This window comes from Pichia kudriavzevii, chromosome 2, assembly GCF_003054445.1.
Source record: "Pichia kudriavzevii chromosome 2, complete sequence".
Taxonomy (NCBI): domain Eukaryota; kingdom Fungi; phylum Ascomycota; class Pichiomycetes; order Pichiales; family Pichiaceae; genus Pichia; species Pichia kudriavzevii.
The window spans coordinates 435,137-460,418 of record NC_042507.1 but is presented as its reverse complement, the minus strand read 5'-3'; the positions used below and the strand labels follow the sequence as shown (position 1 = coordinate 460,418).

The 25,282-nt window shown below is 37.1% G+C and overlaps 11 protein-coding genes across 11 annotated transcripts; 5 read left to right on the top strand and 6 right to left on the bottom strand.

Annotated features, from left to right (window-relative positions):
- Positions 1-16: 16 nt before the first annotated feature.
- Positions 17-1,249, top strand: C5L36_0B02390 (uncharacterized protein; the record flags this gene model as incomplete). Its single annotated transcript, XM_029464595.1, has 1 exon — positions 17-1,249. The coding sequence occupies one exon, from the start codon at positions 17-19 to the stop codon at positions 1,247-1,249; it is 1,233 nt and encodes a 410-aa protein (XP_029320454.1).
- Positions 1,250-2,140, bottom strand: C5L36_0B02380 (uncharacterized protein; the record flags this gene model as incomplete). The annotated part of the gene is made up of 1 exon (XM_029464594.1): positions 1,250-2,140. One exon carries the CDS (start codon positions 2,138-2,140, stop codon positions 1,250-1,252), a length of 891 nt encoding a protein of 296 aa, XP_029320453.1.
- A 188-nt stretch (positions 2,141-2,328) lies between these two features.
- Positions 2,329-3,198, top strand: C5L36_0B02370 (uncharacterized protein; the record flags this gene model as incomplete). The annotated part of the gene is made up of 1 exon (XM_029464593.1): positions 2,329-3,198. One exon carries the CDS (start codon positions 2,329-2,331, stop codon positions 3,196-3,198), a length of 870 nt encoding a protein of 289 aa, XP_029320452.1.
- Positions 3,199-3,651: 453 nt separating this feature from the next.
- On the bottom strand, positions 3,652-5,037 carry C5L36_0B02360 (uncharacterized protein; the record flags this gene model as incomplete). The annotated part of the gene is made up of 1 exon (XM_029464592.1): positions 3,652-5,037. The coding sequence occupies one exon, from the start codon at positions 5,035-5,037 to the stop codon at positions 3,652-3,654; it is 1,386 nt and encodes a 461-aa protein (XP_029320451.1).
- Positions 5,038-5,833: 796 nt separating this feature from the next.
- Positions 5,834-6,229, top strand: C5L36_0B02350 (uncharacterized protein; the record flags this gene model as incomplete). The annotated part of the gene is made up of 1 exon (XM_029464591.1): positions 5,834-6,229. One exon carries the CDS (start codon positions 5,834-5,836, stop codon positions 6,227-6,229), a length of 396 nt encoding a protein of 131 aa, XP_029320450.1.
- A 150-nt stretch (positions 6,230-6,379) lies between these two features.
- C5L36_0B02340 (uncharacterized protein) lies at positions 6,380-7,711 on the bottom strand (the record flags this gene model as incomplete). Its single annotated transcript, XM_029464590.1, has 1 exon — positions 6,380-7,711. One exon carries the CDS (start codon positions 7,709-7,711, stop codon positions 6,380-6,382), a length of 1,332 nt encoding a protein of 443 aa, XP_029320449.1.
- Positions 7,712-8,070: 359 nt separating this feature from the next.
- Positions 8,071-15,738, top strand: C5L36_0B02330 (uncharacterized protein; the record flags this gene model as incomplete). The annotated part of the gene is made up of 1 exon (XM_029464589.1): positions 8,071-15,738. One exon carries the CDS (start codon positions 8,071-8,073, stop codon positions 15,736-15,738), a length of 7,668 nt encoding a protein of 2,555 aa, XP_029320448.1.
- A 195-nt stretch (positions 15,739-15,933) lies between these two features.
- Positions 15,934-18,015, bottom strand: C5L36_0B02320 (uncharacterized protein; the record flags this gene model as incomplete). Its single annotated transcript, XM_029464588.1, has 1 exon — positions 15,934-18,015. One exon carries the CDS (start codon positions 18,013-18,015, stop codon positions 15,934-15,936), a length of 2,082 nt encoding a protein of 693 aa, XP_029320447.1.
- A 1,145-nt stretch (positions 18,016-19,160) lies between these two features.
- Positions 19,161-20,510, bottom strand: C5L36_0B02310 (uncharacterized protein; the record flags this gene model as incomplete). The annotated part of the gene is made up of 1 exon (XM_029464587.1): positions 19,161-20,510. The coding sequence occupies one exon, from the start codon at positions 20,508-20,510 to the stop codon at positions 19,161-19,163; it is 1,350 nt and encodes a 449-aa protein (XP_029320446.1).
- Positions 20,511-20,914: 404 nt separating this feature from the next.
- C5L36_0B02300 (uncharacterized protein) lies at positions 20,915-22,597 on the bottom strand (the record flags this gene model as incomplete). Its single annotated transcript, XM_029464586.1, has 1 exon — positions 20,915-22,597. The coding sequence occupies one exon, from the start codon at positions 22,595-22,597 to the stop codon at positions 20,915-20,917; it is 1,683 nt and encodes a 560-aa protein (XP_029320445.1).
- Positions 22,598-24,395: 1,798 nt separating this feature from the next.
- C5L36_0B02290 (uncharacterized protein) lies at positions 24,396-24,995 on the top strand (the record flags this gene model as incomplete). Its single annotated transcript, XM_029464585.1, has 1 exon — positions 24,396-24,995. One exon carries the CDS (start codon positions 24,396-24,398, stop codon positions 24,993-24,995), a length of 600 nt encoding a protein of 199 aa, XP_029320444.1.
- Positions 24,996-25,282: the final 287 nt, after the last annotated feature.

Genomic DNA, 25,282 nt, shown 5'->3' with positions numbered 1-25,282 from the left:
GCCTATACAGAAGGAAATGAACATTCAAGATGAGGAGCATCTATCGGCGATATCGGATTGTGTTCTTGATTTGAGAGAGAACAATGTTTTTGTTCCTACAGACAAGTCATTGGGTACAGCGGATAGTGGAAAATACCATAAATTTCACAAGTCTGCATATCTTGTGGTAGATACAAACTTCATTTTAAGTCATCTTGCCATTCTGGAAGATTTGGAAAACTTGTCGCATGATAAGTATGCTGGATGCTATCAAATAGTTATCCCTAAACAAGTTATTCATGAACTAGATGGCTTAAAGGACTCTGACAAGTCAGTTCTGACATCACGTCACTCCATATCGAAACTTGCAAGATCGGCAATTGACTGGTGTTATGCACACTTCCATGAGTCGGTACCGACAGTCACGGGACAAAGATTGCATGAAAGGATCGATGTTGATGCTACAAAGGACGATTCAATTCTGGATTGTTGTCTATATTTCCAAAATGTAGAAAATGGTGGTGGGAATTTTGTGGTTTTGATGTCTGATGACAAGAACTTGTGTGTCAAGGCGTTGGTCAATAATGTATTAACGGTAAGTTATAGAACAGGGATGGATGCTGAACTAATTGCTTCAAATATCGTGAATGAACTACAGCTGTTAAATAGTGTGATAGCTAATGAACCGTGCAGTGATCAGCACACGGGGCAGGGTGGCGATATGATCGTGGATGACGTTAATATGTATACAGAGCTATACCAGCAACAACAACAACAACAGCAGCAGCAGCAGCAAGAGTTGGACCGACAACAGCCGAAAAAGATGGCAGATGTTGACAGGGAATCAACTTCAAATTCGTTTTCTGACGTTTCCCTGCAAATATTTTCACAAGTGACAACTTTAGTTCTTGAAGCGATCAATTATGCGATCAACTCCACGTACGGTGACGATGTCTACATGATTGAGTACGACGAATCCAAGATGAAAACTTTGCGAGATGCAGGAAAATGTATCTTAAGACTTGGGTTCTCCACGTTTGCCGATTTCTTTGATCGCCGAAATGTATACAATCCGATGCAAATCCTAAAAGATAGAACGGAGTTCAGGAAATTCACAAATGTTCCCCCATCAAAAAAAGATTTGGATGAATTTGTTGAGTTCTGGAAACTTTTTCTGGAAGCCATCTACAAAAGTCGTAATGTTGAACAAAAGAACGCATTGAAAGCTATTGAAGACTACTGGGCTCGGAGTATGCGTGGCAATGATTGATCATTGTATTTTACTACGTTTTATTCTTCTAAGTAAACCTTGCAGTTTCCTCTTTGATGTCGGGTTAGATGGTCCATTTAAGTCTTCCTTGCGATCAGTCTTACCGAATTCAGGAATGATTAACTCTGGTTCTTTCCTTGGTTCACTTTCAATTTTATTCCAAATGGACTGGGTCCCGGTGGTAAATAAACATTTAGAATCAATACCTGATATTTTGGAGGATTCTTCTACAATCTCTTCAGGTTTAGAGACTAAGAATTTCATGATTTGTTTGTTGATAAATAAGTCTTTTATGTGCTTACTTTTCAGTATATCAAATTTTTCATTACGTGAATAACTCACTTTATTATGGTATTCACGTGCTATTTTCTCAAGTATTTGATTTTTCGTGTGTATATGGTTTGTTAGGTTTTCTATCAGCAGGTGCTCGTAAATGGAAAGCTTTTCCAAATTAGTATATATCTCTTTGATGTATAGTAGATTGTCAGAATCGGGCATGCTCTGCAATGGGAACAGGTATTTGAAAGACCCATTTATCAATAAAAGTGCATCTTCGTTTAACGTGCATTTGAAATCTTCCGATAAAACTGGTTTGAGCTTTTCGACTAAGGTATACATATTTTCGTATATTTTAGGAACAGCTCCTTTATCAAATTTCGTCAGTTTATTCAAGTCAAATGTATAATCGATCAACTCTTCTCTTGTATTAGACTCAAAATAACTTGCAAAGTTATATACATCAGTGAGTTGAATTTTGATATAGTTATCATGAGGGGAACAGTCTATTCGCAAATAGAAAATAGCTATCTTGCCATTTCTCTTGTATAAAACTGGTTGAATCATTGAAATGAAGAAGGTTAAAAAAAGGTAACCGAAATTTCCTACTGACATCCCAGGAAACCATAATACCCCCTAAACCAAAAAATTAAAGTTCTCACTAACATAGTTTTTTTTCAAGTAATTTTTCAAAACTTTTCAAAACTTCTGAAAACTTTCGGAACCGTTTCTCCTTCCTTGTCTCTCTTTAACATAAAAATCAATCCTGCCAAGGTAACACCAACAGATCACAAGTCTTCAAAATGTTAAGAAAACAAGCTCGTGAACGTCGTGAGTATCTTTTCCGTAAAGCCCAGCAGTTGCGTGAGCAAAACACGATATCCAAAAGACAGCAACTGGCAGCATCGTTAGCAACAGGCAAGCCATTACCCAAAGAAATTGCAGAGGATAACCAACTTCAAAAGGATTTCCTTTATGATGAAAGCACACAAGCAGCTAACGTAGAGCTAGACGATGAATACAGTGCATTATCCGGGTTGGTTGAGCCTAGAATCGTCATTACAACATCAAGAAATCCATCGACTAGATTGTCACAATTTACAAAAGAAATCAAACTCCTCTTCCCAAATGCGGTTCGACTAAATAGAGGTAACTATATAATGCCAACGTTGGTCGATACTTGTAAGAAACAGGGTGTCACGGATATCATTGTCATACATGAACATAGAGGTGTACCAACAACTCTTACAATAACACATTTACCGCATGGCCCAACAGTCACATTCACATTACATAATGTTGTGTTAAGGCATGATTTGTTGAATGTGACCAACCAAAGTGAGGTCTATCCGCATTTAATATTTGAAAACTTCAACTCCAACCTAGGTAAGAGATGCTCGACGATCCTAAAACATCTATTCCCGCCTGGTGTTAAGGTTGATTCACCAAGAGTAATAAGCTTCATCAACCGTGATGACTTCATCAGTGTTCGACAACATGTTTACGCTAAGACTAGAGATGGTGTTGAATTGAGTGAAGTTGGGCCTAGGTTTGAAATGAGAATGTTTGAAATCAGGTTGGGTACAATGGATGATAAGGATGCTGATGTTGAATGGATGCTAAGAAGGTTTGTTAGAACAGGTAATAGAAAAAACTATTTGAGTGCTGAATAAAACAGTGTCAATGCGTATACTAGGTAATTTTTCCTTTCTGTTCTTTTTTTTTTGTTCGAGTAACTTTAGATTTATTTGTATAAAACTATTCATGGGTAAAAGAAAAGCAAAAAACGATAACTAGATAAAAAGGGCGATAAGTAGACATAGGAAAACGAATTGAAATGTCATGATGGGACTTTAAAAAACGAAATTGAGAAAAAAAATGGAGGAAAATAAAGGAAGGGGGTGGAATTCATGGATATTTTTCCAATAGAATAGATTAGAATGAAAACCAATCCTGACATGTAAGTAGAAAATAAAACGGATATTCGATGATTGAGAAAAAGGCGAAATGATTTGCCTCTCAAGAAAACATGAAATGACATAAATATGAGTTAGTCTCTTTTATTCTAGGGAAAAAAAAGGGAAAGCACAAGATATGTTGTAATAGTTCGCAAGGCTCCTTGGTGTCTAAGATTTATCCGAAGCTGCTGATTCATTTGAAGTCGTTGATTTTAAAAGATGGTCGATGTTTGAAGTTGTTAAAACACTGTTTTGACTAATGGAGCCTCTCATAGTGCTAGAACTGATTGGCCTACCGGAGAAACCGACTGATCTTTTAGGGGTATTGTTAAGCCCAGACATTGAAAAGATGGAATCATCATCATTGTTATTGTTGCTCGTATTATTGTTGTTATCTGAATGTGAATCCACTTTAAAGGTTGGGGAAGTATTTCTTAGTCTTTGATTTGCGGAAAATGAGTTTGTTCTCAATGAGTTTGGACTATTAACATTAGTGGGATTACACAAGGAGCCGCAAACTGAGGGGGACCTTGGTGAATTGCACGATCCAAAGGAGCCAGTTCTAGCCATTTTTTGGTTAGATAAAGAGGTTGAGATTGACGGTCTTCTGATGGCAAACTTTGAATCTTGATCATCCTGTGCTATGATATCAGCGTAAGAATAAAAGGACTTATTCTTTTGCAAGGGAGAGACAGGAGCATTTTGAGCTCTTTGACTTGCATATGAGCTGACTGAAGTTGAGGTCACTGACTTACTCAAAGGAGGTAGTAAATTAATATTTGAGTTTTGGTTGAGGTTGCAAGTGCTGCTGTTAGCATTATTATTGTGATTATTATTGTTGTTGTTATTAGTATTATTAGCAGCAGCAGTAGGTGTAGTAGTAGTAGTAGTAGTAGTGTTGCTGTTTGGATATTGAGATTTTTGGAAAGCGTCTGTTAGATTGGAGAAGCTCGAAGTTGTACTCACCCTTGATAAATTTGCCGATCTAAAGGAGTTAAGAGTAGGTAAATTTGCAGAAGATGGTCTCCTTGAAGACAGGTTTGACGAAGAGCCACCTAGGGCTGCCTCAAGATTAGCCAATGAGGATTTTCTTGAGTTGAAGCCAAACTCGGTTGGTTCGTTCAAATCGTGGATATCGATGGTATTGTTTCTAATCATATGAGTGGTTGTATCTAAGGAGGCTGGGATAAATGTTTCCGAAGTATGATGTCTTGGCAGGGAGCTTGGTATTGGCTGGCCCTCGATCAAGGGATCCTGGACCAGTCTTTCAAAGATGAGGGAATTATCAGCTCTAGAATTATAACTAGCTTCTGAATAGGAAGAAGTGATGGAATAGTTATCGCCGGTATTTGAGTTGGCTGTTGCAGTCTTTCTCAACTGATTGTTTGCAGAGGAAGAGGCTAGAGGGTCTTGGTCATGTAAATTAGATGACGATGGGGAAGGGGTAGGGCCTGTAGTGAATCTTGCATTGCGAGAATCAACTGAGGCATGATTGTGAGAGTCTCTTCTAAAACGGAAAGAGTCCAGGTGTGGGGTGGTAGTTGGAGAATACATGGTATTGCCTGATTAGAGAAAGCCAGAAGAGTGCAAAGCGGGAGGGATGTTTGAAAGTGGAAGCCAAAAGCGGATAGACGTAAAACTGATGAACAAGTGTTGGAAAGTGTGTGTAGGGTAGATGCAAATATACCAAACAGGAGGACCAAATTGTAAACCACAGAGATACCCAGTAGCCACACATCATCGATAGCTGTTAATCCCTGCGATAATTTGGGATTAATTCTGGGCCACTAGTATTTTCCCAATTTCTTAATTTCCTTTTTTTCTTTCTTTTTCGATTAATTTTTTATTTTTTTTATTTTTATATTTTTATATTTTTATATTTTTATATTTTTATATTTTTTTATTTTTATATTTTTTTATTTTTTTATTTTTATATTTTTTTATTTTTTTATCTTTTTATTTTTTTATTTTTTGTTATTTTTTGTTATTTTTTGTTATGTTTTTGTTATTTTTTTGTTATTTTATTATTTTTAAATGCGAAATCCCCGTTTTCAGCCGACTGGCGTGCTAAAAGCTCCATATAGTGGGGTGCATCCATATACCGATGCACAACGGCTACTTAGAAGTTGATATGGCTCACGAGATGCATTTCTCATTTGCAAACGCGTTCACTGAAGGCAAAGTTGCCTCTTTTTGGTAAGGCCTAAATATGCTCTTCGTTGCTGTCCTGTATTTGAGTATACGGTTATATATGACACCTTTGGCTTTCCAACGTACTTTTTCCGCTCTTTCCTTCTGGCACAAGGTGTAACAGGTAATAACATCATTTGTATAATAAAAACCAAACACAATGTCCGGCGGTAAAGGCGGTAAGGCAGGCTCCTCTGAAAAAGTATCTACTTCTAGATCTGCAAAGGCTGGGTTAACTTTCCCGGTTGGTAGAGTCCACAGACTATTGAGAAAGGGTAACTATGCACAGAGAATCGGTTCTGGTGCACCCGTCTACATGACTGCGGTCTTGGAGTACTTGGCTGCAGAAATCTTGGAATTGGCAGGTAACGCAGCAAGAGATAATAAAAAGACCAGAATCATCCCAAGACATTTACAATTGGCAATCAGAAACGATGAAGAATTGAACAAACTATTGGGCCACGTGACGATTGCTCAAGGTGGTGTCTTGCCGAACATTCACCAATCCTTGTTACCAAAGAAGTCTGCAAAGGCAAAGGCTTCTCAGGAATTGTAGTTTCAGCCTCAAATTGAGATTTCTAACACACACTCCTTCACTCTCTTGGTGTTTTTGTTTTCATTCATGTTTCCTTATATCATATATATATATATATATGGTTGTACACTAGTCTAGTTCCACCCAATAGTTTAAACAATACATCCAAACTCATGTATTTCGCTGTGAGTATAAATCAACTATAATGTTGATTAAAGAAACCAAAACTTCGGCTCCAATTAAAAGAATTACTGTTAGTTCTAGCTGCTCGTCATTGTTATGGCCGAGTTGCTCCTTAAGCATCTGCAACAAATCGCTGATGATCTCCAACCTTTGGTTCAACAACGCAACACGTTGATTGATCTCTAGATATCCTCTCGTTGCTTGATAAATGGGCTCCAATTCAGGCTCAGACCACATCAACTCTGGCGAATCAAGTATTGAACCATGTAAATTGATATTTATTCGTAAGATAAACAACTCACCAATACTTTTCATAATCTCCTCTCTCGTCATTTTAACCTTACCCGTTTGTGAAATCTGTTGCGGAATATCTTGCGTATCTTCAATGGTATTATCTACCAACTCCTCAAACAATGATATTTTCACACTCTGTGAAATCGCATACGATATACTCAACTTAAGCATGTGATTACTATCATCCCTTAACGTAATGAAATCGTTATAAATCCTAGGTTGGTAGCTTTGTGTAATATAATAATTGAATTCCTCCTTTTGAACATCCTCGTCTGATAGCTTTTCATTCTCAAATTTGGCCAATTCAATCAATAACATTCGTTCCTCCCGTTTCGTAAACCCCCACATCACAATGACTCCATACTCAAATATAAATAAATCAGTGGATCTCCTACCAACATCAATAACCCCACCTTCATCATCTAACTGAAACCGATTTTTTCTGCTATTCGTTGCTGCCTCGTTCGATTTGGTACTCGACGTGCTACCACTTCTGGCCCTCCTCCAATCCTTAAACATAAAGGGTGTATAAATGCATTCGTCAAATAGTTTAGGTGCAGTGGAATGTAACCTCCTCTTGTCTTTTAACCACCTGATGAAATCTCTCATCTTATAACTTCCAGCAGTACAATAAGCTGTCACTCGAGGCATCATGGATCTGTGTTTCTTACCCAACCTTTCTGCATCCTTTCTTGCGTTTCTGTCTTTGATTTTCTGCAACGAATACTGTTTCAGAGCACTGGTCTTACTACTCCCTGCTTTCGCATCTTCAATACTTGGTGTCTCGTAGTCAAGAGATTCGGGAAGCAATTTCAATTTCTGAATAGTACGTGATGTCCTTTGTGGTGCCATATTCGGCCCTAGTTTGGAAATATTACTAGAGGTGTTTTTCTTCAGATTCACATCATTCGTAGGACCACTTCGATTGTTACCCTCTTGAGATTGCAATTCACTCTCTAGAACACCGGGCGTCCCGTACGGATTGTCCGATAACAACGCAGTTCTTTCAGTAGAATCCGCAGACATACTATTTATTCACGTCTGCCTCTTTATATCTCTAGATAACTGGTATACAAACTATCAGAAAGATTTATTTATGTGAACGCTCCCTAGTGTTTTCCTTTGTTCAGCTACTGTACGACCCTGCATCCCATATCCCTCTTCCACTTATGTGGATGTATCCGCGGAAAAAAAAATAACAGATACTTTCCCAATTTAGAAATTTCTAACTTTTTTTGATTATAAAATTTTTTGCGCCTTTTGAAAAGAGAAACAAAAAAAAATATAGTTATATATTTTTCAGCTTCATGAAAAATCTTTGATAGTTTTTGATAGACTTCTCTTTATCTTCTAAATACTTCAATCGAACCAGCAGAACTCTTTAAATGGCTAAAAAAGTAGGCAAGACTGCCTCTTCCAGAAAGTGGTCTTATAAGTCGTTTAGAGACCATGTCGACTCTATAAAAATTGACCCTTTGAAAGATATCAAAAGAAAGGCATTTCATGATGCTGAAATCTCACATTTTCTATCGACATTAGAACATTGGAGAGAGGTGAACTTATCCAAGAATTTCCAAGAGTTAGTCGAAGTTGTAGAGCCTATCACCATGAGCTTACCACAATTATTGTACCATAAAGATACCATTTTTCATGCGCTAGACAAAACTCTGATGTACAATGATCCCCTATCGCTACAGCCAACTTTAGAACTACTCTCTCAATTTTGTCATGATTTAGGACCCGACTTTATGGAATATTATCCTCGTGCACTTGAGATTATCAGAGAAATTTCGTTAAATCAACAGGATCCACAGTCACTAGAAATGATCTTCAATACTCTTGCATACATTTTCAAATATCTCTCTAAGATCCTCTCGTCCGACCTGAGACCAACCTTCAAATCCCTATTGCCTCTCTTAACAGTCAAAAATAAAGACTATGTTACTAGATTTGCATCTGAAGCTCTTTCATTCTTGATTAGAAAGTCTAATGTTTCCACGTTGCAAGCGCTTGTGTCGGATGTCTTCAGCTCCCCAGAGTTGCTTCATGATTACTCCCCTTCTTACCATTTGGCATTGACCATTATGTTTGCAGAATCTTTGAAGAGTGCTTCTGGTGTCTTACATTCGAAATCTGGGATAATCTTACCAATCTTGGCAAAATGTGCTATTGAGAATCCGAAATCTGCCGCCGTGTTGTCTGATATTATTATGGATATACTGGACTATACCGAATCCAAAGAAAACTCATCGCAGTTATACGATATCTTGATCATAGCTCTGAAGGATATATTGGACAAGCACGACAAGTTAAACTTCAAGATTCTAACATGTATTGCCCAAATATTGCTTACATTATCTTTTGCGGAATCGGGTAAACGAGTTGCTGAGTGGGGTGATATACTCAAATTTGTGGAAATATTGTATGATGCATCTCTATCAATGAGACAGCAGGATGTTGAGATGGGCGCAGACAGAGAGAATGAATTTGTCGAGTATCAGCTGGATTTTCAAAACTCAATGGCTTCCTGGTGTTCAGTAATTATAAGAAATGCAGACATGTTGTCATTAAGTAAATATCATGTGATTATTCTCAAAGTTATGACTAAACTAAATGACGGTGCTGCATTTCTATCATTCATTGACACTTCAACTGAAATGAACAAAGCGAGGACCCTGCAATTGGCCAAAAATAGCGTCACTTCTTTTATAACCCAACATTGGAAGGATAGTTTCAAAGAAATTGCCTATTTTATAGCAAAAATGGATGATAAAAACTTAATTGACCCATCATCAGGTTTCAATATTATTATCTCAAATGACTTCAAAGCTTTCATTTTGAAATCTTTTAAGGAAATCGATGGCATCAAGAATAAAGATTCTTTAATAAATAGCTATTGGAGACTACTGATTCTTCAAAATTGCTCTATCCAATTTGATGCTTCTCTTTTAATTCATTTCCTTAGCTTGCTAAACAATTGTACTGTGGTCACTGACTTCTTTATTTTAGATGTTTTCGGCGCTACTATTGGTGCATTACATAAACAAAAACTTACAGATGAACAAGTTTACCAAGTACTTGAAATATGTTTCTCTAAAATTGATATCCTTATAGACAGTACACTATTCATTACAAACCTTGAAAAACTGATCAATTCAATAGCTACCATATCCAACCCAAATTCCTTAAAATTTATTGATTCTGCTAAAGTCTCAATCATTTCCTCATTATCGACTGTTTTGAAATCTTCATCCCACGAAGCCAGAGAAAAAGCTTTGGATCTGATAATATGCATTTTTAATAAGTCTGGGAAGGAAATTCCAGACGCAGTTTTGATATGCCGTACCATTGAACAGATTCCACTAACTCTGCAACATGCTAGAGATGTGCCATTACGATTCAGAAATCTAGCACAAGATTATTCTAATCAATCTCCTTTGATCAACCAGATAGTCACAAACTTTCTTTTTGGTCAATTGTCTAACAAATTCTCCCCATCCTGGCAAGGTGTTCAAGAGTTCGTCCAAAAGACTGTCAATCAGATCTCTGATTTGGTATGGAAACTATCATATGAATTTATTTCGATGAATTATAAGAATATGCATGAAAACATATATTTAGATTATGAGTTTGACAACTTCAATGAAAAATCCGATATTACCACCTGGCTACCCCAAGATTCAAGGCTCCATACTATGATGACCAATTTTGAGGAAAATATTTTCCACAAGTATGAAGATGCTAATCATTCGATCATTGAATTATCTGAATCTAAAAGAAAGCATGGCTTGCCCACTGATTTTGTTAGGTACCAAGTTATAAAATTATTAAATAAAATCCCATCTGTTGCAGAGGAGAACTTTAAAGACTTGGTTCCATTTCTAGTTAACGATGATGCGGATGATGTTGGCAGTGCAGAGACGGGATCATTGCTTGATGGTTGGACCATGGCTGATAGGAACGGTTTGGTTGGATTATTGGCCCGTTTCAACAACTTGCAAAAGGTTTACTCATTTGAGAAAATTGTTGATTTACTGCTAACTTTGTTAATGGACAGACAAACTGAAGTTCAGAAACTAGCATTAGATTGTCTGCTTAATACCAAGAATTCGGTATACAACAAATACTCTAAACATTTGAAAAACTTATTGGATGATACCCTTTTTAGAGATGAAATAGTTTTATTTTTACAGGGTAAAGAAAAATCCACAATTGAATCTAATGACATTCCTGAGCTAATGCCCCTTGTTTTGAGGATTCTTTTTGGTCGTGCACAAACCCTAAAGACGAATAGTACCAAAGCTGGTAGAAAGATCGCTGCAATTAAATCCTTGAATAACTTAAAAGATGAATATATCACCGATTTCCTGCGTCTTACCTTCTGGAAGTTTAAGATCGGTTCATTTGAAAAAACAGGCACTGTAGGAAAGGATGGAATCAACAGAAAATTATTAACACACATCAACGGTTTTATCAATATGAATCTTGAAGTGTGTGAAACTCTCGGTAAAAATCACAGTGAGTGCCTATCAGTCATTGTCAAGCCCCTGCTTTATTCTTTGTCTATTGTTGAATATGCAATTGAAAATGCACAAGGCTTTGAAGATCCTTTGATTGAAAAGTCAGCAAGAAATGGTAGGAAAAGTGGATTCAAACTCTTGTATCACCTATTCCAATATCTGGGAGATGATTACAAATGGACTTCCTATGGTGATATTATTTACGAAAACTTACTTAAGTCAAAGATGAATAAATTTGGTGTTGAGAACTTATCCAGCCCTTCCTTCTTAATGAAGATCATGACCCAATTATGGTGTGAGCCAACTAAGTTATTTTTCCTATATAAGGATGATTACTTGCCAGTGAAAGCTTTAATGTCTATTTTGCCTAACCCTAATGCAAAGGATCCTGTCCTGGTTTTGATATTGCAGTTTATCTTAGCTTTAATCAATATCCCACACAAAGATGATCAACTGATTGAGCTTCTGACAATTGTTATATCAGAATGTTTGGATAGTTTGGTCAAGATTTTCGAAAATAGCTCCAGCAGTGAAGTTAATTCTTTTGCGACCCAAGTTTTGTTGTCGTTTGTTTCTAATGAGTACGTCACTGATAATGAAAATAGAAAGGTTTTACTTGATTCCTTGACTATGGCTCTAGGAAAACCTACTTCTCAGATTGAAATGCCTGTGAAGGTTGATATTGTAAGAATGATAGCTTTGCTTGTTGAAGATTATGAATGTTCTTACAATGATATTTTACCTATATATACAAACATTTCAAAACTGTACAGTACATGTCAACAATCTGAAATGAGGAATGTTATTTCTACAGTCTTCTATGGAGTTTCTAATAGATTCACTGAATTGGAAAAAGTTTGTCAGCTTGTCATTGAACTCAATGCGTATGATTCTAAGAGATTCAGAGAGCCTGATTATGACAGAAGATTGCAAGCATTCAGCAAATTAAATGAAAAGGATTATTCTGTATTGAATACCACAGATTGGATTCCTATCCTTTACACTTGTATGTTCTTTTTGAATGATGAAAATGATCAATCCTTACGGTCATCTGCTGGTTATACCTTTACTCGTTACATTGATTCAATTACTTTGAAAAGTGAATCGGAAGCTGCTGAATACATCAAACAAATGAAAGAGTTGATCATCCCAACAATTAAAACTGGGTTAAAGAAAAAACACGAATTAGTGAGATTTGAAAATGTTCGTATACTAAGTCATATTGTTAAAAATGTCAAATATTACACTGAATTTGAAGATATGAAGTCAGTTCTGCTTAACTATGATGAAGAAGACGAAGAAGCTGACTTTTTCGACGATATCATTCATTTACAAGTGTTTAGAAGACAGAAAGGCTTAAGACTAATCAACAAATTGGCCTCTAAACTAAGCCCAAATAGTATATCCCACTATATTTTACCAATTATTGAACATTATGCTTTTTGGACAGAAGAAAAGTACAGAAATTTGGCAAACGAAACGGTTGCATCCATAAAACATTTGGCACAATATGTTAGTTGGAACCAGTTTAAGGCTATTTTAGCCAGATATGTGAGCATAATGAATACTGCACAAGCTAAACAACAACATGAAAAATTAAGAGATTCTATATTACTGATCGTGTCCATGTCCGGTGCAATGAGACAATGGAATATTGAACCAAGCACTAAACCAGCTGATTATCCAAAAATTGAAACAATCGACAGTTTTATTACTTTAGAAATTATTCCAAAGTTGCAAAAGATTTTATCTGTTAGAAACGAAGATACTGTTGTTATAAGAGTTCCTATTTCGGAAGCTATGATATCGTTTATTGTCTGTTGTTCCCAGAGTAAGATTAATTCAGAACTAGCTGGTTTGCTGACTAATATTTGCCAAATCTTAAGAGCCAGATCTGAAAACTTAAGAGATTCCGTTAGAAAGCACCTTGGTAGAATTGCCGTATTCTTAGGACCACATTATTTGAAGTTCATTATTAAGGAGTTGAAGAGTGCTTTAACTAGGGGTCCACAAATCCATATTTTAAGTTTCACTATTCATCACATCCTTACTATCATGAGCCCATACCTAGTACATGGCTCCTTAGGTGATTCGGTCGAAATGATTATGGCTTCCATAATGAATGATATTTTTGGAGAAGCTTCAGAAGAAAAAGAAGCATCAGGTTATAGTAATAAAGCAAAGGAGATCAAACATAACAAAAGTTTTGACACGGGAGAACTTATTTCTGCCAATATATTTTTGAAAGACTTTAATTATTTATTGACTCCCGTCAAGTACCTCCTTAATGAAAGGCTATCGTTAAAATCGCAAACAAAGTTAGAGCAATTGATGAAAAGATTCTCACATGGTCTAAATAGAAATGAAGAAGGTTCCTCGACTGATATTTTGGTATTATGCAATGAAATCTACATTCAAGCAAATGATATCATAGAATCCAGAAAACACAAAAAAGAGACTGATGTCGATGAAAAAACTTCTAGATTTTTGGTTCAACTTGATGCCAGACCGCAAAAAACACAGATGGAATACTCCTTATACATTACTACCTTGAAGCAATTTGCATTTGACTTGTTGAGAACTGCAATTTCCAAGCATGAGAGCCTTTTCAAAGCTGCTTATCTGGCGCCATTTGTTCCTCAACTCCAAGAAAGTCTTTCTTCTGAAAGTGAAGGGGTTGTGATTTCGTCATTGAAAGTTATGACGATGCTTGTAAGATTGGAATTCTCTCCAGATGTTGATTCCAAATTCACTGATGCTGCTAACGACGTTTTGAAAATCCTGCAAGATATGCCTAGCACGAATAATGACATATGCCAATTTTGCTTGAAGTTCTTGTCTAATGTTATTCGTTTCAAAAATGATTTGGAACTAAGAGACACAGCAATCAGTTATATTCTCAAAAAAGTTGAACCTGATTTGGATTCTCCTGAGAGACAAGCAACAGCGTTTGGTTTCTTAAAAAGCATTCTTTTCAAACGTATAATGATTCCAGAAGTTTATGACTGTATGGATGTTGTCTCTAAATTGATGGTCACTAGTACCACATCTGAAATTAGGCAAGTTGCAAGAAGTGTGTTTTACACCTTTTTAATGGAGTACGATCAAAGTAGAGGTCGGTTGGAAAAACAGTTCAAGCTAATCATCAACAACTTGAAATATCCAGCATATGCAGGTAGATTGTCTGTCATGGAACTAATTTTAACTATCGTTAAAAAGGCTTCAAAAGAACTATTGGGTAGACTAGCAACCTCCTTTTTTATTTCCCTGGCAAATGTTTCAATTACAGATGACAATCCAAGTTGTAGGGAGAGTGCAACAGAAATTCTAGGCGTTCTTTTTAAAAGGTTACACGAGAGTGATATGGATATGGAGTTTGTTAAAAAGTATACGAGTTCATGGCTGAACCAAAATAAAAAGCCACTGCTGGTTAGGTGTGGATTAAACGTGTACAAAGTAATTCTCAGTACACTGGATTTTCCTTTCAATGAAGCCTTGGACAATCAAGTAGCAGAAAGAATTATAAAGACGTTAAATGCCGCCAAAAGGTCCGATGATGAATCTGAAAGTGATGACGAAGCAGCTGATTCTGCTGTTGAAGTTGAGTGGCAGATGGTGTATTCATGCTTAACGGTATTCGAAACCCTAAGTGGTAAAACTAACACCTTTGGGAATAAATATGAAAAACTATGGAGCGATATTATCAATGCTATGTTATATCCACACTCTTGGGTAAGATTATCGTCTTCTCGATTAATTTTCAAGTTGTTAAAGCAGGTGGTTGATAAGAATAACGAGTCATTCGAATTCGAAGTTTCGGATTCTACAATCCAGACTATCGCATATAGAACTTTCCGTCAATTGGGGGCACCCGATATTTCGGAAAATCTAGCACTGCAAGCTACTGCTAACTTAGTATATATCTCGAAGAAATGGGATAGAGAAGAAACGAAGTTTATTAACATCAAAAAAGAGCAAAAGCAAGAAGGTCGAGATGAAGATGAAGATGAGAATGAATCCCCAGATAAACAACGGAAATTTAAGAGTGCATTTGATTGGGCACTAAATCGTTCTGCAGCTATATTGAAAAATGACTCGAGAGATTATAATGATATGTTGGTTACTAAAAGAGCCATCATTTCTTATTGTGAGTTTTTGACTACATTTTTGAGTGAGGAGAAACTAAAGGAGGCGTTATCTGAAACTTTGCTGATCCCGTTACTTCACATTTCTGAAGCTGATCTGGTCGACGGTGAAGATGATGAAAAGGCTCTGCCTAATCTAGCAACAGCTTGCCTAGAGAAACTATCAAAAAAAATTGGTATTTCAGACTATAATATTCTTCTCTCAGCAGCAATGAAAACAATTCAACATAGAAGATATGAAAGAAAGACTCGAAGGGCACAACTAGCTTTAAATAATCCCGAAGTTTATGCTAAAAGAAAACTAAAAAAGCATGCACATGAAAGAGAAAAACGTAGAAACAACAAGGATGAAAATGGATACTACAAAGCTAAAAGAAGAAGAATGTAATAGCTGAAAACATATTTGTATTCTATATACTTATTTATATCAAAGGATATTCGGTATTAGAAGCGAAATTCTTTGCATCAACTTACGTCAATTCATAGGTTTACTTTTTTCCTTAATAACTATATAAGAAGTACAAAATCTAACAAAATATATCAAAATCGGTTCGAAAACTAGCTGTTTAAGAGTTGTAAAGTATTACCAAATTTGAAATTCAGAATAATAATCAACAGACTTGTCCCATTTAGTAACATTCAAAGACATGGTATGAGATAGTTCATCCATCATTTTTGGCGGACCACATGCAATGATTCCCACGTTACTGCTTGGTGACTCTCTCACGTATTTGTCCACAATCTCGGCAACATTTGGTTTGCCGTAATAAGCATGCACTTGCTGCCCACATGACTTGATTTCAAGTTCAGTAGCACTATTAGACTTATCGTCAGTACTGGATGTATCCTCCGACTCTGCCTCGCCCCATAGCTCTTTTAGTCTCATTGTCTTCTCTGATCCCTGCTCTCTGGTTATGTACAGCTCCAGATCCAACTTCACGTTTCTGAGCATCATTTCGTATGCCTTTACTGAGTCCAAGGTTTGTGCAATCCATACCATCTTGCCCTCTGATGTTCTGGAAGCTTCATCCAGGATACCAGGAACACCCGATCCTCCTGCAATTAGCAGGGAATCGTCATATTTCTTCATCATGTATGATCCGTTACCCCCGTATGGTCCCTCGTAGCATACTTTCCATTCCATCTTACCTCCATTTGCTGAGACAGTTTCAAATACCCTTTGAGTCAGACCTTTCTTAACTCTAATATATGTGCATAGCTTGTCCCCCTCTTGCACTGTGGTGAACGGATGGTTCTGCCACATGTTCCATCCCGCAAAGTAAACATAGTAATAGTGGCCTGGTGAGTGTCTCACCCATGTTGGCTTGTTCACTTCAACCTTTATTAGGTCTTTACCCACAACGCTAATCTTAGCTGTCCTGATTCCAAAACAACACATCCGAATGACTCGGACCAATCTGTCAAAGAACCAAACACAGCAGGCTGCAACAAGCCACTCCATCCATCCAAGAATGTTACAGTGATTCCAACACATTGCAATGAATCCGATAGCCAACACGATATGTCCTATTAGAAATACTTCATAAGAAATGCAGCGCAAGGGATGTAAGCTTTGGCCAATCATAACACAACCAATCACTGTAGCGGCAACACCACATGCAAAGTAAAGCTCTTTCAGACTTTCAACATAATAGCCCAATTCTAAGATAGTCCATGAAATCGAGTGGATAACAGCATCAAGAATCATCCAGTACGATAACGTTTTGTGGAAATGCAAAAACGTGTTATATGACCAACCAGTGATCCATAACAGGAAATTATTTCTTCCTGCAAATAGAATCAATAATGGAATCTTACCAAACGACATGATACCTGTCTTATCGGCCAAAAATCTTAGGTAATTTTTATGTGTTGCATGATAATAGGTTGCTCCGTAAAACCCAATCTGAAGTAGCATGAGTACAAAGTCAACCAGAAATTGGGCTCTATTTGGCGACAAGATTGTAAAATATTTCCATCCATATGCTTCATAATACTTTCCACCTGGGAGCAATGTTGGGAAAACAATATACCTTTGAAATAATTTGACAATTCTGGTGCCGTTGATCGATTTTGCAACTGAGGTTTCCCTACAAAAGTTATGGATAGCCCCAATGATAATCAATGCCAGGAAGTAACCACAGATACCTACCGCAAAATATGTACTATTATCGACATTGGCATAGTAACTTTTGTAGTATTTAAAGGAAGCATAGTACTTGGAAACATTAGTTGTAAGAGGAGAATAGATTGGCTGTGATAAATTTTTCACATCTCTATAATCGACAAGATGTTTAGTTGCATTATAATACTGTTGCTTATAAAACTCAGCGGTGTAGTTGAAAGAACTAAATTCATTGCATTTTTCAGCAGTCAACATTGAAAGTTTCTCAATGTATTTTTCACTGGTATTGCCGGTCAAATTAGTAAAGCAAACCATCATTGTTCCAATCAATGGGGGGTAACCACATGGTTTATCATGGTACTTTGAGTAGGCACTGGTAAGAGGTGGCTTGAAGTCTACAACATAACTTCTAACACCAATTTCACAACCCCAAAATTCTGCAACACCGGCATTAACTTGACCCAATGTCGTGCCTAACAGCTTTGATTCTGCAAAGCAGATATTGATAGTCAGAGCTATTAGTAAAAGAATAATATTCATCAAAAGTTTCTGTTTCCCAAATAACAAAAAAAAGAATAAAATAACCTTTTAAGATGGAGACCAAATTACAGGGTAGTAGGAAGCTTCTATCCGCTTTTTATACGACAAGTTTACCTTGGACCCTCTAAAACCATGCTTTTTTTTTAATAATGAAAAGACAAATCACAAGTAAAGAAAATCTTTCAGACGCACATACGGAAACAAAATAACGTGGAAATCAAAGTATCATCAGCACGGCTAGGCTTAAACTTGTGGAAAGTCAGAATACTGAATTGGTATCACCTGCATGACGAAAACCCTGAATTGTTTAAAGAGCGGTAATTTTGATGCAATGAGAAACGGTAGCATTGATAATTTGTCACAATACGAGGTCTGAGATATGTCTAGGCGAATAAACATGCTATCATTGAATTCCAGCATTCGGAACTATCGGCAATTTACTACGCAGGAAAAAGTTGTACCTCAAAATTCAACGACAACGTGCATAATACAAATGAACAATGCAGCATTTACACAGTGTATAGGGTCGTCATTGGATAGGGTGCATCGCCGTAATATTTAATATCTCCCTGTAGTAATTGATTACATGACCCGCTTGAAACGACAAATGACAACTTTTTGAATATTATTACTGCTGGTTCAGAATTTAATTAACCTTCATGATATCTTGAAGAGAACCTTCTTCCCTTATGTCATGAATGAGAGAGCATTCCTAATTGAATCAAGTGCAAATGTTTGGGCACCTGGTGGCATCCTCAATCAATTGAGTGCATGAAGAAGCACTTATTGTCGATCATGCATCTACTTTCCACGTACAAATCGGGGTTCTTGTGATATGTGAGGCCATCTTTTACATTTTTACTTAGACTTTCGTCTAACAATGCCAAAAGAAGTTTGTGTGGGCTTAATATTTTAAATTGTTTAAAGAAATCTCCTTTAGAATAAGATTAGTCTACAAGTAGCATTACCCAATCTCAATAGGCTAATGTAAGCATGATTGAAAAGTCGTTAAAGCCAGGGCCTTTCTCAGCTGCCGATACAATAGTAAGGCCAAATGTATATATAAAATGATTTCCTTACATAGTAATCTGGTGATGAATAAAATACACAAAGTAAAGGGCCTTTTTAGATAGATATTTTCCTACTTATTCATGAAGAGGAGTATCAGGTTCGGATCTTAATTGAGCAGCATCATACAAATGTTCATCTTCAGTGTCCTTACTTTCGTGGGTCACATCTTTAGCGGCATCTTCGTCCTCTCCATCTTCTCCCTCAATATGGGCTTCTGAATCAAGTTCCAAGAGAAGGTCTTCACTGCCGTCAGGTTCACCATTTACCTCAGCCGTGGTAGACAATCGACTACCATTGGCTTCTTCTTCTTCTTCTTCTTCCTCTTCATCTTCATCTACGTCTTCTTCCTCGTCTCCTTCTCCTTCTACTCCTTCATTTTCATCTATGTCCTCGTTGGTTTGATTGGCATCATCCAATTGAGAAATATCTGGATCTGGATGTGCGTCCAATTCAAACCCTCCATTCACGGGTGTCTCGGGTTCAGCTGATGCTGTTTCGCTTTGTGCTCTGCTTGATAGTAATTCCTGTGCATTTAAGCGTTCCTGTTCCTTTATATTAGCAAACTCCTCAACCGCCTTCTGATATCTTTGCTTATCTTTTTCATACATTTCAAAATAAGGTTTTTTATCTTCGTCCGTCATTTTCCTCCAAACTTCAGTCATGGCCTTTGATAAATCAATATGCTGGTTTGGATTTTTTTCCGCCCATTCAGATTTCACACGTTCTCTTTCTGAATCACAGAAAAAGAGATAGGCATTAGTAGGTCTTTTCGGTTCTCTAGGATCCCGAATTCTTTTTCTAGATGAAGCAGATGAACCATTAGGTGTACCTCTTTTCCGGCGGGTTCTGCTAGTAGAAGGGGCCTGTTGATCCGACGATGCTGCTTGGTTAATATATTGTTGCTGTCTTTCGGATATCAAGTCACCGAGAGCATTGGGTAAGAACCTTTTTATATTAGCGAGAGCTAGTGGTGTAGTTGATAACAAATTAGTCACATCAGTGAGGGATAATGATGACACTGTTTCAGCGTCGATATCCTCCGGCTTAAAGTTTTTCAAGTCTGGGAATGGAAGAGTGGCATTCTTCTTCTCTAGAGATTCTAATAATAGAGAATACTCAAACCTGAGTCTAGAAATGGAGTCCTTTGCTCTTGACACGCCAATAGCTCTAATCTGATTTTGTGTTTCAATATCAACGATTTTCTGCTTCAAGTCTTTACATTTTTGCTTTAACCTCAGTGCCTCGGTCTCGTGTGGCGTTATCGACCGAGTGCCCTTGGCTGGCCTGTCCTCGTCAACCATACTACTGGACTCATCGTCCCGCTCCTTCAGAGCTGCAGAACTTTCCATGGCAGAACGTGGGGTAGAGGGTGTGGGTGAATTGTTTACTGCTGGAATCGCAGGTTCCTCTGTAGATGTGGACATGGTATGGAAAGTCGTTCGAATTGGTTACATGAAAGGAATTCTGGCACAACTACCTACAGGAAAAACTTGCTGGTGAGCATTATATCTAAAATCAAATATGGTCAAGAAAGGTCGAGCTGATCGTGGATTTGCTCAAACTCTTCTCACACGAGCGAGAGTGAAATTGAGTTTCATGTTTTTTTTTGTCCAATGCACACTATGGAATTTGTGCTTCTTTTTACAAATACAAAATATTTTGAGTTTAGAGCCTGGTGAGGAAAATTCCCCGTACAAATCACTCAATTTGAGAGTATCTATACGATTTGGGTGCTTATTTCGATGTTTCCCTGTACCTCCTTGTTTGACTCATGCAGCCATTTATATAGGATGCGTGATGTTGGTTGTGCATGATAGACAACAGACCTTTACAAGCCTTCAAACTTGCGGATTCCATGGTTGTGATGGTGCTGACCTTTTTGTTTTTCCTTCTTGTTGAGTTTCTTCTGTCTCTTTCTTTCTCTTGCGTTCTTTGGTTCATCCAACACCGGATTCTCGATCCTCGCAATCAGTTCATCTCTGATTTCTTGTAGTTCAACAACCTTGCCATTTGTAGAACCAATGTCAGTATCATCGTCACTGTCGGAAACTTCAACACCAACATCTTCTTCCAAACCCGTCTCCTCCTTCTCATGCAAAGCATCATCAATGCAAGAACTAGCCAACTCTATTCTATTTTTCAATGATTCAGCTAGTGACCTTTTCCTTGGCACTGTTTCTTCTGTATTGGTCAACCCACTGTCATCAACTTCAGTCTCTTCCATATCATGAACTTCTTCGCCAATTTCGTCACCTAAAGTTACCTTCTCTTCTATCTCCTCTTCGTCAGAACTATCGCTACCCAAATCGTCTGTGTAGATTCCATCGTCATCAGGATCTCTGTTTTTGTCTTCCTCGCCATTGTCACTGTCAATCTCACTGTCAATTTCTAAATCACCTTTTTCCTCTTCCCATATTTTAAATCCATCGGTTCCAAAACTGATTAATCTGTAGTTAAGGTCTAGATCTAACCCTAATACTTCATCAACTTTGTCGTCCTCTTCTGGGTCATGCTGTAAAAACCGTTCCACAACTTTACCACCTATAATGTCAACCTTCGCAATGTGTCCATTGGAAGATCCTGCATACATATACCTCGAATCAGCATCCATAGCACTGATCAAACTTTCAACAGTTTCACCTTTGGCTATTCTTATTCTACTGATTTGATCATTCCACGCATTCATTGCTGGTTTCCAGGTAGTAACAACATCACCCATCCCACAAATCATAGTTTCCTGTTTCTCCTGATCAAGCCACGCAGCACACAATACTTCGTCCTCTTGATCTTCACTCGTATGTAAAGGTTCGCCAGGTTTCCTTAAATCTATCTCACAAACAGTGGTGCTACCTGTGGTAATTATTTTATAGTCACTCTTGGGCCAACAGTAGTTTATAGAGTTAATACCTTCTCCTAAATGTAACTTCTTAAACGGTTTGTAGCAAAGGTTCAGGTGCTTACTTCTTGTGTCGTGACACATCAAATTGCCTAGCTCATCACCAACTAATAAGAACTCCTTACGAGGAGTACTCACACATTTGGTGTAAGTTCCAATCTCAAAGCCATCATCCTCAAAAGTATTGTTCTTGCTACTTATGAATTTATTGATTACTTGTCCCGTCTTAACATCTGCAGTTTTGATAACACCCTCTGAACCTATCGTATGTACCTTCTCCCCGCCTGATGGTAAATCAAAGCATAGATCACGACAAGAAGATTTGTGTCTCTTGGTGTGCCATTGACATGTTATAGAACCATCATCAAAATCATCGTATTTAACACAGCTTACATCATACGGAAATTTATCCTGATCTTCGTAGATTTCTTCTAGTTTGTCAATGTCATATCGATAAGCTTGAACGTGGCCAGTAGCTGTACCAGTAACAAAAACCGGCTCGCTAGGATGACACTTAGCTGCAAACAATGGGTCTGCTTGGTGATGTATATTAAAAATAGGTCTCCTTGTAAACTTGAATTCCTTAACTACCTTCCCGGTTTTAGTCTTGGCCATTTTGCTAGTGTCTTTGACTTTCACCTATAAAAAGAAAAAGTTTAAAAAATACTGATAACTATATAAATCTTTTGAAAAATTTGGCGTGCAGATTAATTTTTCAGAGATAGTCGCTATATGCATTTTTACTAATTTTCCATGAAGCGGAACAATGTGATGTACTCATAAAAAAGACTTATCTTGTAATTTGGCTTACCTTGTCATCTGATTTATATGACTATAACTATTGATGCAAAAAAAAAAACTATTAATCATCAAATCAAGATACAAGTAAAGTGATCTATATTTTTAGTAATCACTTAGTACCACTACTGTAAAAACTTATATTTATATTTTCTGTTCTTTTGGAAGGTTTGGTTTCCTGATTGGCTAGTTCAGTTAACAACAGTGCCACTAATTAGAAACTTATTGTCCAATTCAGATTGGTCGACATGTAACTCAAACCAGTTGACTAAAAGTTGACATGACTTTCTAAGAGGGCTGCCTCTTGTAACAACAAATAGGTATCAGGGCTATAAGATATTAATGTAAACTTTCGGCAAATTTTAAAAGATAAGTACTCAAAATATTGAGTGGTGGAAAAAATAATAAATGCTTTCTTGTTCCAATTTTAACAACCAGGTCACACTAAGCTAATGTTCAGAGGTACGGGTATTATCATTTCTTAATTCATCTAGCCTATGTTTACACTGCCTGCCTGTTGAAGAGAAACTTATCCATGTGTACCTATTTATCACAAGTTTGATGATTACAATGGACAGGCTAGTCCTCTCCCTTTAGCTTGCACTCTGTCATTGCTCAATATAAGATTTTTAAACGAAGTTCCTATTCGCCAGATTTAATACAAATATCCAAAGTAGAATTAGCATTTGTCAACATCGGAGTTTAACAAGAGACCTAATCGCTTGATTACTCAATGTTTCAGATATATTTATGTGCTATTTTAGAGAAGGTAGATTTGATTTATAACATATTTAGCTATTTATAAGCTTTTGTTAAAGAAAGATAGGCCTCTAAAGTAACGCCCTAAAGAGGGTTGAGCCGCTCATTTATTTTTTTTCAACTTTCGGTTTCCCGTTACTTGGCCAAACGGTCAGGCGCACTGTTTGCCGTTTGCTGTTTTCGTTTTTTGGTTCGATGCACAAACAAGGTACAAAACAGCGATTTTCAATTAACAACCGTGAAATACTTAAATTCTTATGAAAGGTTAGTTCTATGCAGCGCTAACAAAGGGAAATTGAGTTGTGATCGCTTCTTAGAGGGTGTATCAAGATGGACATCAGGCAGGACTACAGAATGTATACATGAATTCACGTCATGTACGGCGAATGTCGTTCTCCCCCCCACCTCCCTTTATTAATTCGTATTAGATCTTTCCTTTTTAGCATCAGCCTTCATAGGGCTGAACAAATACGCAAGCAAGGTCGAATGTTCATACAACTATATTTCTGGTTCATATTGTAACACACCAATTCCATGTATGCAAGAAGTTTACCAAGAATCTCAATTTTGCCCTCCCAAAATACCGGCACGTGATTATAGCGACCGCCACACTTTCCCCTTTAGTTTTTCAAAACTGGATTTCCCGAAACGGCAATTCGGGGTTTCGTTTGTCATATGAATACTAGAACTAGATGAACGGATTGTCAAAGAGTGCAAATAAGCAAGGGTTGGCATTTAGGTTTTGAAAAATACACCACTTTGCTTCTGTGGCTCTTGATAGGTGTATACTCTGATTGTAGAAAGCGTGTATTGTAGGTTTTCATTGGTACAGGATTGAAAAAAAGCAAAAGGAAAAATGGCAACCAACATCACTTGGCATCATAACTTGACTCATGAAGAGCGTTCAAAGATTATTGGACAACCAGGTGCAACATTGTGGTTTACTGGATTGAGTGCCTCCGGTAAGTCTACTATTGCCTGTGCTTTAGAAAGGAAACTTCTAGAACAAAAAATCCAAACCTATAGACTTGATGGTGACAATGTCAGATTTGGTTTGAACAAAGATTTAGGCTTCTCTGAGGCTGATAGAAATGAAAACATCAGAAGGATTTCTGAAGTCGCCAAACTCTTTGCAGATTCTTGTACTATTGCTTTGACTTCGTTCATTTCCCCATATAAGAAGGATAGAGATTCAGCTAGAAAGTTACACGAAGACGCAAACCTACCGTTTATTGAGGTCTATGTGAATGTTCCATTAGAGGTTGCAGAACAGAGAGATCCAAAAGGTTTATACAAAAAGGCAAGAGAAGGTCTGATCAAAAATTTCACAGGTATTGATGATCCATATGAAGCACCAGAAACCCCTGAAATAGTTTTAAACACCCATGAGAAGTCCGTTGAAGAGTGTGCTGATGCAATTATTTCCTATCTGAAGGAAAAGAAGATAATTGCCTAAAGTGGCTACATATCAACCTTGTTCCTAGAGACTTTGTAAATATAAGTAAATTTAACCATCATCCACGATTAAACGAAAAGTTATCCATATTAAAAGACGAATTTTTATTGCAAATATATACAAGTATTGTAAAAAAAAAAAAAATAAAAGCGTCTTCGTAACGCCTTAATGGAATTTGAGTATATATATAGTATCTAATTATATAATGCGATTTATCCCTTGTTGAAGAACACGGATTTTTCTCTACAATTGCTGCACCACATTTAAGGGCTACTCACATAGTTACC